Here is a 13,536-nt window from a genome sequence, read left to right as displayed (position 1 = left end):
AATATTAAATGTAAGTTTAATAACTTATTTTTATTAAAACTAAAAGACCACAAAGTCAAGATTACGTAAATATACACTCCAGTAAAAAAATGTAGAGAAAATGTGGAGGCAAAAGAAACCTGGCGGGACAATGGTTGTAATATTTCAGTTCAAACGAAATACGATATTGAAAGTATTGTTAAGCAGATAATTTATGAAACGATTTTTTTGCAAAAGAGAAAAAATTCACGCGTCGTAATCCGTGACCTAAACTGAGCATAAAAAATGCAATACAATACACAACCTGGCAATAAATGTAAGTGCAGTTTTATAACGTCTGGTAAATAAATTCTCAATCGAATGAAAGTTCATAATAAAGTTCAACATATGAAGCCCTAAGCCTGCCAGTGTCGGTTAAAAGTACTATATATAAATCACAAAATTCTGGCATTGTCCGAAAACAGCAACATTGTTAGCTGCATATATAGTCCGTGTATTCACATTTTGTGTCCAATTCTAGTTCTACAAAGTGAGATGTTTCAAAGTTTGTGTCCAATTCTAGTTTTAAGAAAGGAGATGTTCCAAAGTTTACGTCCAATTTTAGTTCTAAGAAGTGAGATGTTTCAACGTTTGTGCCCAATTCAAGTTCTAAGAAGTGAGATGTTTCAAAGTTTTGTGCTCAATTCGAGTTCTAAGTGAGATGTTTCAAAGTTTGTGTCCAATTCGAGTTCTAAGAAGAGAGATGTTTCAAAGTTTTGTGCTCAATTCGAGTTCTAAGTGAGATGTTTCAAAGTTTACGTCCAATTCGAGTTCTAAGAATTGATACGTTTCAAAGTTTGTGCCCAATTCAAGTTCGAAGAAGTGAGATGTTTCAAAGTTTGTGCCCAATTCTAGTTCTAATGAGTGAGATGTTTCAAAGTTTGTGCCCAATTCTAGTTCTAAGAAGAAAGATGTTTCAAAGTGTATATCCAATTATAGTTCTCAGAAGTGAGATGTTTAAAAGTTTGTGCCCAATTCTAGTTCTAATGAGTGAGATGTTTCAAAGTTTTTTTTTAAATTCTAGTTCTAAGAAGTAAGATGTTTAAAAGTATATGCACAATTCATGTTCTACAATGGCAGTTGTTTATATAATTTACTGTATATAATATCGTAAAAAAAAAATCACACTACATTAATTTAAATAACATTCTTTAAAAAAATATGTGAAGTCCGTTTTTGCTCAGCTATTCATTTGATTTGCTCCATCAATAGACATGGGAAATACATTTTTAAAACGTTGAAAATAGTTTGAGAGTAAAAAAATGCTTATATGTGTGCAATTTTTAACATGCCAAAGGATGTGCAAAAGAATGCTACCTTTGCGAATACGAGTAAATAACGTGTTTAAAATAACGTTTCGAAAGTTAAATTTTGATTTAAAGCTTTCGTGACTGCAGAGATTCATATTATTGGTTATTTCGGTAAAGTCACGTAGAATGGAAACAATAAAATAATAAAAATATGAAACAACAACATTCTCACGACGTTTCGACTGCAACACAAGCAATCATCATCAGGTGTGAAAACCACAGCAATATATATTTTTTCAAATTTTCTTGCTGTGGTTTTCACACCTGATGATGATTACGTGACTTTACTGAAAGAACCAAGAATATGTTTCGAAAGTTGTTTGTCAAAGAGTTGATGATGTTTGGAAACATGCAAACCCTAAATGTCTTGTAGTGGTCACATCATTGCACACATTCCTGCAGCTGGGTAACTATTAAAAAGCCATCTGTGCTTAATACAAATGCAAAAAGTTAGACAAGTGTAAAAATAAAAAAATAACACTTTATATGTTTTACAAAGCATGGTGAGATTTCCTGAGGGTAATCCAGTTTTACAAAAAGAAGGAATATTATTTCAAATGGCATAGGGACCAGATCATATGAAACACGTTCACAGAGGAAGAATGTAATGTCCTTCCACATCCTACACCCCATGTGCACAAACTGAAACATTCAATGATAATTATGAGGTTCAGAAGAATTGTAACCAGCTGAGATTATCTTTATAATCCTTGCTTTGTTTGTGTGCTTCCAAAAAACCCTTCTTTAGACATTGACGAATGCGAAACCATCCCTGGCATATGCAACGGTGGAGAGTGCAAAAACACCATCGGGAGCTATTTTTGTAACTGCCCTGCTGGCTTTTCCACGCCACCTGACCGCTCAAGTTGTTTTGGTAGGTGGCCACGTTCAATGTATAGTGCACACACTCTGGCACGCACAGCGTGAAGAACGATTGCAAGCATTTTGGAGAATTAATCACGTGCGTGTGTATCCATCTAAAGGGCGACATTTTTTAAATATAAAAAATAGATGTATTGTTTTCATAATGTATTTGACGTGGATAATTGGAAGGGTCTTCAGCGTGTACTCCCCAAGAGCTGTATGTGTTGACATTCAGTAGAGTTGACTTCAAATACGATTATATTTTTCAACTTGTTCGATTCCAAGCTATTGTATTTCACTATACTTTTTTAGAACTGACTTTCCCGTTGTCAATATACCATATTTTTTACATGGCACAGGCCACATCAAGTATACCAGTGTTTGCAAATCACAGCAATGTTTGTGTTTCACTCTTTCAAGACCAGCGCACAGGGGCCTGCTATGCATCACTCGCCAATGGACGGTGCAGTGCAGTGATGCAAGGACAGTTCACGAGGACCCAGTGCTGCTGTGACTCGGGCCGGTGTTGGTCTTATGGCCCTACACCAGAGATGTGCCCCATTCGTGGCACAGGTGAAAGACATTTCTTTCCCCCTCCAATGTGCATTTGCATTTCATCTATGCCTGCCTCCCAGATCCTCCGCCACCACCCTTATAGAGGATCTCCAGTATCCTATGCTTGCCTGCATGTATGTGTTTATAGATTTTGAGACTGATTTTAACGTGATAATTTTAAGAGCTTGTAAATGCAAACTGAATGCAAATAATAAGACAGTGAAGTGATGATGCTGATGAACCTCCTTGCGAAGTTATTTAAAACGATTCGAGTGAAAGCAGACAAGAAATAACATTCGAATAAATAATATTATGAAATAAGTATGCACATACATATTGCTCTATTGTTTACGACCACCATATACAGATAATTTTGCATCTGTTAGTTCTTTTGTTGAAATATTTACGTATGTGTTTTGTTTACGTGCATGAAACACGTAAAAATAATTGCTTGTGTGTCTCATTCCCGTACAGAGGAACACCAGCGAATGTGCGAGCGCTTGCCATATTCACCCGGCGCTGGGCAAGGCTACCCAGATAGGACACATGTCCCCGGTGATCCCAATGGGCCAGGTGGGCCAGGCGGACCAGGCGGACCTGGCGGACTTGATCCATTTGGACCGGGTGGACCAGGTTATATAGGTGGGCCTCACAGGCCAGGACAGGCTGGTGGCCCACATCAACCAAGAGACCCATTATTGCCTCTTGTACCCCCCTTTGGGCCTGGTGGGACGCATTTGCCAGGTGGACCCCTGAGGCCAGATCCTGGTAGCCAATTTCTACCCGGAGGGCCAGGAGGCCCAGCAGGAACTTACCCTGGTATTGGTGAGTATCTTTGTTTCCTATCTATACACATACAACATATGCAGTGGCAACATTATAAAGTAATTTACAGAACACATATACCGAGCCCGCTATATGTGTTGGTGTGACGGAATTTCCAACCTCACTGCTGAAATTCGTGTAATTTGCTGTTCTTTTTCTGACAAATATTTGCTGAAAAATGTATATCTGTGAAGCTACGTAAACCAGACCCACAGTGTTTCACCTTTAAATCTTTTGTCCTTACAGAAACCATTCTAGTGTGAAAAATAAACCATGTGCATTACTCTGCAGCAGAATATATTCTGAAGCTTTGGCTGTCATTTGTACAAAAGCCATTGCTATATTTAGCCACTTGGTCATGCACAACAACCTTTAATACATCATACATTTTAGCTTTTCATGAATGCAGTGTGCAAATTTGATACTTTGTGTGGTCTCCCCAGGAGGGATTGGTGCTCTGAACCAAACACATTGCGGCCGTGGATTCAAGTCAGACTTCCGTGGTGGTTGTGTTGGTAAGATGTACTCCTTCAATGCTGACTGAAACACCGTAGTAACACATGTAAGAAGCTAATACACATTGCAGCTCCTGACTCGCATCAAGTTTGCGTTTTCAATATAAACGTGCGGATACATTTTGCGGCGTTCACAATGTTCGAAGTGTGATTTTTTTCCCCTTCCATTTTGCAGACATCGACGAATGTGTGTACAATGGGCAGGTCTGTAAGAACGGTCGTTGTGTCAACACGGAAGGAAGCTTTCAGTGCATCTGCAATGCAGGGTTTGAGCTTACTGCTGATGGTCGCAATTGCCTTGGTGAGTGCTCCGAGTGTATATGCGATTGAAATTCCTTCTTGTCCACTTCAATGTGGCGGGAAATATTTATTGGTGCTCTCCTAATTATTATCACCTGTCTTGCAATAATGAATTCCTGATATCTACGTGGTTATCCACAGATAAAGTAATTTTACACCACTTCTGAACTCGGGGCTTTCAGAAGATCACTTTCGGGTGGCTCTTATCCATGTACAGACACCAATAAGACTAATTATCCACTACTTCCGGGTGACTTCTCTTATCTGCAAAACGATGTGGATAAAAAATGTATTCAGCACTCCTGGGAGACCATAGCTGAATATAGGGTAACAGTGGCTAATGGGAAGAAACCAGCTGAGCATAATAGGATTTTCAAGGCTCCACGGGGGCGATAGATAAGAGACATTATGCGTAATAGGGCTGAGGATAAGAGGACCTTCTCTCTAGTCAAAACAGTATCAAAGGAGCGTTACCCATAGCACCTTCCACTTCCTATATTGCATTTCCTCAAATCAGTTAAGTCTATAATTGACAAAATAAATATTGCTGTAACATTTAACAAGGTACTATTTGGGTATTATTTATGCATCAAGAGTGATAGTGGACTGGTATGTAAAACAGTACCGTATGTTTCTTATTACAATGTTTACATATGACTACACGAATGTGATTGAGCAGTTAAAGGTAAAGGTGCCTTGCATTTGTTTGCTCATGACATTGCTGGCAAAAGAGCCTCCCACTCGATCGAGTTCAAGAGTGTTCCTCCACAGGCTATTTTAGCCTACTCTTGCACGTTGGTCAGGCAATTTTGGAATCAGTGGCAGTACCCACACTTGACCCCACCAAGTGCGCGACTTGCCAATCAACTGTGGTGTCGCCTTCTTTGGTTCTTTCGGTAAAGTCACGTAGAGACGTCGTGAGAATATTATTGTGTTATTTTATTTTATTTTATCAATTTATTATTTTATTCTCATTCTACGTGACTTTACCGAAAGAACCAAAGAAGATGAATCCTTGCAGTCACGAAAGCTTTAAATCGAAATGTGGTGTCGCCATTTATACTGCTCAATGGAAAGATTTCGGGGAATTTAAGAAGCTTGCCGCACAGTAAAACTGAATCTGTGACCTCTGGATTGCAAGTCCACTATGCTTACATAACGGCAGCATACCAGTTAAACAGTTACTTTTCCATATTTACAGATCATGACGAGTGTTCCACCACAAACATGTGTCTGAACGGGATGTGCATCAATGAGGATGGGAGCTTCAAGTGCATTTGCAAACCTGGGTTCTACCTGGTGCCCAGCGGACGATACTGCCTCGGTAAATGAGCACTGCTTTAAAACGAAAATTTCAGCACGACCAGTGTATATGGCTCGATCAGAATGGTGCATCCCCTTGTCGATCTAACGATTTGTAAACTCTGCGGCAGACATTGACGAGTGTCAAACGCACGGCATTTGCATGAACGGACGATGCATCAACACTGAGGGCTCCTTCAAGTGCGAGTGTCCTCCAGGCATGATCGTCAGCATGGACGGGCGCCTCTGCATCGGTACGGTGACTATAATCACAGTTCAATCACACATTTAGTTCTATGTATTAAAAAAATATATCTATTACAGTTTTTTTTACCCATAATTCCTTAAGGGCTGTGGGGTGGAAAATAAAAAAACCGAATTGTAACAAGGCCATCATGCAATTGATGCCACTGCAGTGAATATGCTTCACTCCAACTTCAGCTTCTGTATCAATTGGAGGGTCACCTCAAAGATAACAGCTTTTAGCTTGCAGTAACTTTTGGAGTTTGTCTTTTAAAAGTATACCCAAGTTACGTTTTTTTTTCAATATACTTGGGTACACTTTTTAAAGGACACACCCTGTATAAGCTGTGGGGGAGACAGGCGACATTGGACACCCATAGCCTTATTGTGCGGGGTCAACAAGTCAAACTGCACCACGTGGCACCCAATTATCCCCCAAGTTAACTTTTATACGGTACTAGCAATTTTATAGGTCACTGAGTGCGCCAGCACACATATTCCAGTGAACCTTTAGCGCATTTAACAGATGGCCCTATGACATTGAGGTTGTCAAATACTGTCCGTGTTTATTTGCCGGGTTTCTGCCATTATTGGCAGTCCAATAAGCAACCAACAAGGCAGTTCCGTTCATACCCAAGTCCCAGTGCGTGCATTTTGGGGCCATGCGCCTTTGAACGCAGTTTATGACCCGGTGTTTGTTTTGCTGCAGACACACACATGCGCAGCACTTGCTACGGCGACTACATGATGGGAAAGTGTCTGACCCCTTTCCCTGGGGCCAACACTAAGTCCGAGTGCTGCTGCGCAAACCCCAACTTTGCATTTGGGGAGCCGTGCTTGCCCTGTCCTGCGGTCAACTCTGGTAAGGAGGAGCACCACAAAGTGCACTTTTAACGCGGTGATTCAATACACTCGTGAATTTGCTTGTTTATATTTTTTTAATTTAAGATTATGTTGTTTTTTTTTGCCACGATTCTATCGCATGCAAAGGTCCAACAATAAACCACACTGCCCGGTATAGCTACATGTCGTGCGTGTCCAGTTTTACAAGGGTTCAACTATTGGGTTGGCTGAAATTTCAAAACAAGAGACACATTTGAAGGATGGCAAAAAGGAGGGGTGGGTGAGGGAAAAAAGCACATGCAAATTTGTTTAAACATCACTTGTTAATACTGCGACCCAATTTTCACAGATGACTACAAGATGCTTTGCCCAACTCCTGGATTCGACAATGGGGGGAAAGGTAAACTAGAATTTGCAATGTTTTGTGGACATTATTTGTACTTCCTGAATATCCGTGTACTTATGTAATGCATTGGGCCGTGTTTTATGTTTTGCACGAATGTGACATCAGCAAAAGTGTTCTGGTGTGTATATATTTATAATTATAAATTCCTAATGAAGCAGTTTTTCGTTCATACCAAGTTCTGTACATTAGTTTATTATGACACTTTTAAAATTTGTAAAGAAACTCCCAAAGAAACCCTAATTGCATTTTAGAAGTATAAGACCATTATTGAGAAGACAGAATAATACTGTAGAACCTTGACTAAGCTTTTGTTGACACATATGCTGTGTATCCTGAACAGATTACACTGCGTGAAAGAAATTCTTAATGTTTTTAAATGTTTGCACACTCTTTGTGCTCCCTTCCTGACCGTCTCATTCGTTACAAATGTTAAGTAGTTCTGTGATTTACCTTTCAGACATCAATGAGTGCGCTCTGAACCCGGAAATCTGCACGAATGGACAGTGCGAGAACCAGCTGGGCACATACCGTTGTGTCTGCAACATTGGCTACGAATCTGACATCACTGGCAAGAAGTGTGTAGGTGAGTGGTCGACAATTTCACCCCTGCGTAGGTTTTCTGCGGGCGCGCTGTGTAACTCATCCCGATGTTTCACTCCACGTGCTGTGTAACTCCTCCCGATGTTTCACTCCACGTGCTGTGTAACTCCTCCCGATGTTTCACTCCACGTGCTGTGTAACTCCCCCCGATGTTTCACTCCACACGCTGTGTAACTCCTCCCGATGTTTCACTCCACGTGCTGTGTAACTCCTCCCGATGTTTCACTCCACGTGCTGTGTAACTCCCCCCGATGTTTCACTCCACGTGCTGTGTAACTCCCCCCGATGTTTCACTCCACGTGCTGTGTAATTCCCCCCGATGTTTCACTCCACGTGCTGTGTAACTCCCCCCGATGTTTCACTCCACGTGCTGTGTAACTCCCCCCGATGTTTCACTCCACGTGCTGTGTAATTCCCCCCGATGTTTCACTCCACGTGCTGTGTAACTCCCCCCGATGTTTCACTCCACACGCTGTGTAACTCCCCCCGATGTTTCACTCCACGCGCTGTGTAACTCCCCCCCGATGTTTCACTCCACACGCTGTGTAACTCCCCCCCGATGTTTCACTCCACACGCTGTGTAATTCCTCCCGATGTTTCACTCCACGTGCTGTGTAATTCCCACCGATGTTTCACTCCACGTGCTGTGTAACTCCCTCCGATGTTTCACTTCACGTGCTGTGTAACTCACCCCAATGTTTCACTCCACGTGCTGTGTAATTCCCACCGATGTTTCACTCCACGTGCTGTGTAACTCCCCCCGATATTTCACTCCACGCGTTGTGTAACTCCCCCCGATGTTTCACTCCACACGCTGTGTAACTCCCCCCGATGTTTCACTCCACGCGCTGTGTAACTCCCCCCGATGTTTCACTCCACGCGTTGTGTAACTCTCCCCGATGTTTCACTCCACGCGCTGTGTAACTCTCCCCGATGTTTCACTCCACGTGCTGTGTAACTCCCCCCGATGTTTCACTCTACATGCTGTGTAATTCCCCCCGATGTTTCACTCCACGTGCTGTGTAACTCCCCCTGATGTTTCACTCTACGTGCTGTGTAATTCCCACCGATTTTTCACTCCACGTGCTGTGTAACTCCCCCCGATGTTTCACTCTACATGCTGTGTAATTCCCCCCGATGTTTCACTCCACGTGCTGTGTAACTCCCCCCGATGTTTCACTCTACGTGCTGTGTAACTCCCCCCGATGTTTCACTCTACGTGCTGTGTAACTCCCCCCGATGTTTCACTCCACGTGCTTGGAGCGAACCATCAGACGTCATCCCGAGCAACTCACGGTACATATTGGGCAGGTATATATATTTTTTATACTTTGGCACGTGATGTGAAACTTGCACACGTTTGTCATTACAAGCTCAGTTGGTAACAATTTGACTTCACACGCTCTTGAAATATGAGCAGTCGTAAATCAACGGCGGTGTTGGATGTGTGTTTGGACATTTTCTGTGGTTGTTTGGCTTTTGCGCATCTTCCCTAGATGAGGACCCCCCCCCCCCATCCCGCCGAGGACATGAAAAGCGAACAATGTGTTGAGATGATTGTTTTTCAAAAGAAAATTCACAGTTGTTCTTTAGCCGAATTACATCACAGCACTTACAGCCCTAAGATAACGTTCTGTAGTGACATTACCGGCGTTGATGACAATGTACGGCCGTTTTGGGGCGAACATGCTTACAGAGATCAGGGGGAACCGCGACGTCTGACACGTGTTTTAGGGAGGCCGGCACTGTGATGAGTGCCATTGTTTAAGCAGCACATTCACACACACACACACATGCACAATCCGAAGCTCGGCATCGTACAAGAAAACCGCACCACAAAATTGTTTTTTTGTTAAATAAAAAATACAACAGTTAGGTAGAGTTTATCGCACGCACCGAAAACACAATCAACCGGCTGGATGTAAATCAAACGTTTCATGGTTAAACCTACATTCCTGAAGAGTTGTTTTTTTTTCTTGAGATTCTGGTCATAAAGTCTCGTTATTTTTTTTTTATAAGGACAGGGTTGAATGCAAAGTCTGCCGGCAGTCCCTGTGGACGTAGGGATTGGCTTTTTTTATTTGCGAGGTAATGATGTGGTGGTACAAAGACCGACTGAAAGATGATAGTTTGGCTCCAGACTAAGTCACGCCTGAAAAGCATATGTGCACGGTCCGCTCTTTTTTCCTAATGCTAAGTGATTGGCAGCCTGAGAACATAATAAATCAGAGCCTCGGGGAAAAGGGATTACAGCAAAAGGAATTCTGCTCAGTGGTTCAGCGTTGCGTCTGCAATTTTGGGAATTTGCCGACCACGAACAAAATGGGAGGATTTCTTTTTTTACCTGCTTTCCCACAGAGGAGAAATAATCCCATAGATTGCCTTCACGTTGGATTACATATTAAAAATCATTTAATGGGTTCGACATGTTTTCAATTTGAAATAGAAGTGCTTGTGATTTGTCTATTTGGTCAATGTTATCAACATTACCAGTGTGCAATTGGCTCCATGAACCATGTGATAAACCTTCAGAGAAGCCCCATATTAATCTACTTCCTTGTTAAATTAAAGCGTATATATTTTCTATTGTTGCAAAATATCACAAAGTAAAATATTTGTATTTTATGGATTCCGTTGGTACTTTACGCACAAATGGAGACTCAAAGGACATGCCACACTGTAAATGTGGTGAACAACTTCAAACGATGGAACATCTGCTGAACAATTGTCCACCCTTGCTCACTGCGTATCCCTAGAAACTCCTAACTGCAGATCAGAACGTAACGTCACGCTGTAAAATGTTTTGCTATTTCACCGGACAGCATCACGTCGTCAATATGAAGACGATGTGCCACTCACCCTTGTGAATTTAGGCAAGGCAGTGCAGGTCACCCTTGAGTACAGACGATTTATATCAATGTGCAAAATGGTCAACATGGCTAGGGACGTAATCTTGGTTCCATGCAACAATGGAAAATGTACATTTTAACAAGAGTTTTTTTTAAAAATGAAATGAATATTCCAGTTCACCTAGTATTAATTGAAGTCAATCTGTATAAAATAAATAAATCCAGCAACACTAACAGATCATTGTGTATGTAACAGGATGGGTCTGATTCATATTGGTGGAAAAGCACAAAATATCAGCAGAAAGTGACTGCCAGCACATGAAACAAGAACTTTAACTAGAAGCCCCATCGACGTAATCAACGAATATCCATTTCATCATCTTCGTTTCACTCTCGTGATTAACACATTAACTGGCGATGTTGACATTTTGGTTTAGTGTAGGGCATTACACCATCAGCACCATCATCAGAAATAGGCATTATCCACTGCTGGATGAAGGCCTCATTTAAAAAATAGCAACAAACATCACCGTTGTTGACCCCTTTTTTTAAATCTGAGTTTTACTGTCGCCTTTGTTGAAATCTTGAACAGACGTCGACGAATGCATGCTTCGCGCTCACCTGTGTGATAACGGAAGCTGCCGGAACACACCTGGCAGCTACACCTGTGCCTGCCCGGCGGGATACCTCTTCAAGCACGAGACGGAGATGTGCGAAGGTGGGCTGGGTTCCGTGCACCCGAGATGCAATGAACATGATTAATTCATTCATTGATCTATCCATTCATTAACTCCGTGATTCCATCTTCCCATTAGCAATACGAGAACAGCAGTGAGATGAGAACAATGCAGTCATACACTTTTGGGCGGCTCCCCACAGCAGCCATAGACGGGACTACACGGACAATGTTTTACTGATTTCAGTGCCACATTGGAGCCTATGGTTTATAGAGTTGGCTTTAATTAAGTTATATAAATATAAACACTGTATATATATCTTTCTTGACAGATGATGCCAAGTTCCCAATTTGTTTAAGTTGGAAGTCCAGCTATGGCCATGCCCCGATACTTCATATTTTCCTCTTTCGTTGATTTATTATTATTATTATGTCATAATGCTGGCTATTATATATGCAGTATGCTTGTTTTTGTAGTGATGTGGCGTGCCATATCTGATGCGGACCATCGCCGTGTGTATTTTTTTTGTTCTCCCCGTCGCCTCTTAGATGTCGACGAGTGTGAGTCGAATCCTTGCATCAATGGGAACTGCCAGAACACGGTGGGCTCATTCACCTGCGTGTGCCTGCCCACGAGCAAGCTCGACCAAACCAAGACCATCTGCATTGGCAAGCACTCGCGCGACGCTCCGCTTCCACGAATGTTGCTTCTCTGTCCCGTAACTTTGCACCACTTTGGTCGACGCATGCGGCACTCTTAATCGTTGCTCTCGGACGTGTCCCCGCCACCCCTCTCCGTCTCTCGACGCAATGCGCGCAGAGAGCACCAAGGGAACATGCTGGCTCAACATCATCGACAACCGCTGTGAGGTGAACGTGAACGGTGCCACGCTCAAGTCTGAGTGCTGCTCCACGCTGGGCGCCGCCTGGGGAAGCCCATGCGAGCCCTGTGAACTTGGTACGGGTTGGCGCGCGCACACCCCCCACCCACCCCCCCCCCCCCCCCACCGCGCGGGCAACGCAACAACGATAAATATCGCCAATCACCGCAAATGTATCGTAGGTTTTTTTTCCACGGTTGCGCCGTTCATTTTTTTTTTTATGTGTTTTGGGAGTGTGGTGGAGGGGTGGTGGGTGGGGGGGGGGACGGGGTATTTGTATCCGTGGTTAAATCATGAGCCTGCGTGATTATATTAGGTTTTTAGATTTGCGTTAGTTATTTGCTTTCTTTTAGCTCTGTGCACGGGGCCCCTTGCGACCTCTGGGTGAAACACGCTTTGTAAGTGTCAATTATTATTATTATCTACAGGTGTTGGGAATTCGGTTCCTGATAAAGCTCCAAGCACATGGAGCGACGCAATCACAACAGTGATTTATACAACCCTGAGCAATCCTTCTGGTGACGTGTCAGATTTGGGGGTGTTTTTGACCATACTTCACCACGCTGGTCAGTGTGAGACAGTTAAGCGAGTGGGGGGGACTCACGGCCAATTGAAAATCTCTCTCTTCTCACATAAGCTGTGGCCAGTCACTGGATTCAGAGTGCAGTGCGTGGGGTGGAGCGATGGCAGCTGTGGCTGGAAATTATAGCGGACTCACTTTGATGCATCGGAGAAATACCAGACCATGTTGCATTAAAAAAATACTGGGAATTTGTTTTTATCCATTCCCTATTTGCAGCCGAGGTAAAACCCTTCCATTTCTTTTGGCCCAAACAAATATTCGTTTGTTTATTTTTTTCCCAACATTCGCTCTGAATGTAAATGCACCAAGTGTAGTCGTGTGTTGTAAATTCCAATGACCTAAACTTGCCCAAATATTATGTATCTGTGTTTGTGCAACTTCCACAATTAATTTGTTTATTTTCGCATCACTAATTGGATGTTTTATTCTTTGATTGAAATTCTCTGTGCATCCGATGGCGACTTTGGAGGAAAGCCATCCAAAGTGTCCATTAATGCACCAGCGCCTGCACAGTTAAGCTCACCAGTGACCAATCTCCAGACAATTCCTTCATAAAAAATTGACCTCTGCTGAGTTGGCATTAAATACAATTGTTGACTTCCTATGGCAAGTGAATATTCATACATACTACTTTATATTAACGCTTGATTCCAATGTTCCACTTTTTCCGGAAGCTTTGGTTTCCAAAAGAGCTCCCCTACCAAATGTGTCTGGCACCTCTATTATTAAATTGTCTCATTTTTCTTAAGGACAGCATGTGCTTTTC

The 13,536-nt window shown here is 42.5% G+C and overlaps 1 protein-coding gene across 1 annotated transcript in view; it reads left to right on the top strand.

Moving 5' to 3' along the window:
• Nucleotides 1–13,536, top strand: part of LOC116939489 (fibrillin-2-like) — an 84,431-nt gene that overhangs the window by 18,613 nt on the left and 52,282 nt on the right. The window contains exons 9-21 of the mRNA XM_032947916.2: nt 2,077–2,202; nt 2,613–2,765; nt 3,222–3,572; nt 4,016–4,087; nt 4,263–4,388; nt 5,589–5,711; nt 5,821–5,943; nt 6,642–6,794; nt 7,125–7,175; nt 7,639–7,764; nt 11,223–11,348; nt 11,856–11,975; nt 12,127–12,264. Of these exons, the coding sequence (XP_032803807.2) occupies nt 2,077–2,202; nt 2,613–2,765; nt 3,222–3,572; nt 4,016–4,087; nt 4,263–4,388; nt 5,589–5,711; nt 5,821–5,943; nt 6,642–6,794; nt 7,125–7,175; nt 7,639–7,764; nt 11,223–11,348; nt 11,856–11,975; nt 12,127–12,264 (1,788 nt within the window). The remainder of the gene's footprint in view (nt 1–2,076; nt 2,203–2,612; nt 2,766–3,221; nt 3,573–4,015; nt 4,088–4,262; nt 4,389–5,588; nt 5,712–5,820; nt 5,944–6,641; nt 6,795–7,124; nt 7,176–7,638; nt 7,765–11,222; nt 11,349–11,855; nt 11,976–12,126; nt 12,265–13,536) is intronic.

The sequence above is a fragment of the Petromyzon marinus genome, chromosome 1 (genome assembly GCF_048934315.1).
Source record: "Petromyzon marinus isolate PM22_M1 ecotype Great Lakes invasive population chromosome 1, UKy_Petmar_22M1.pri1.0, whole genome shotgun sequence".
NCBI lineage: Eukaryota > Metazoa > Chordata > Hyperoartia > Petromyzontiformes > Petromyzontidae > Petromyzon > Petromyzon marinus.
This window is presented reverse-complemented; position numbering and strand designations above follow the sequence as displayed.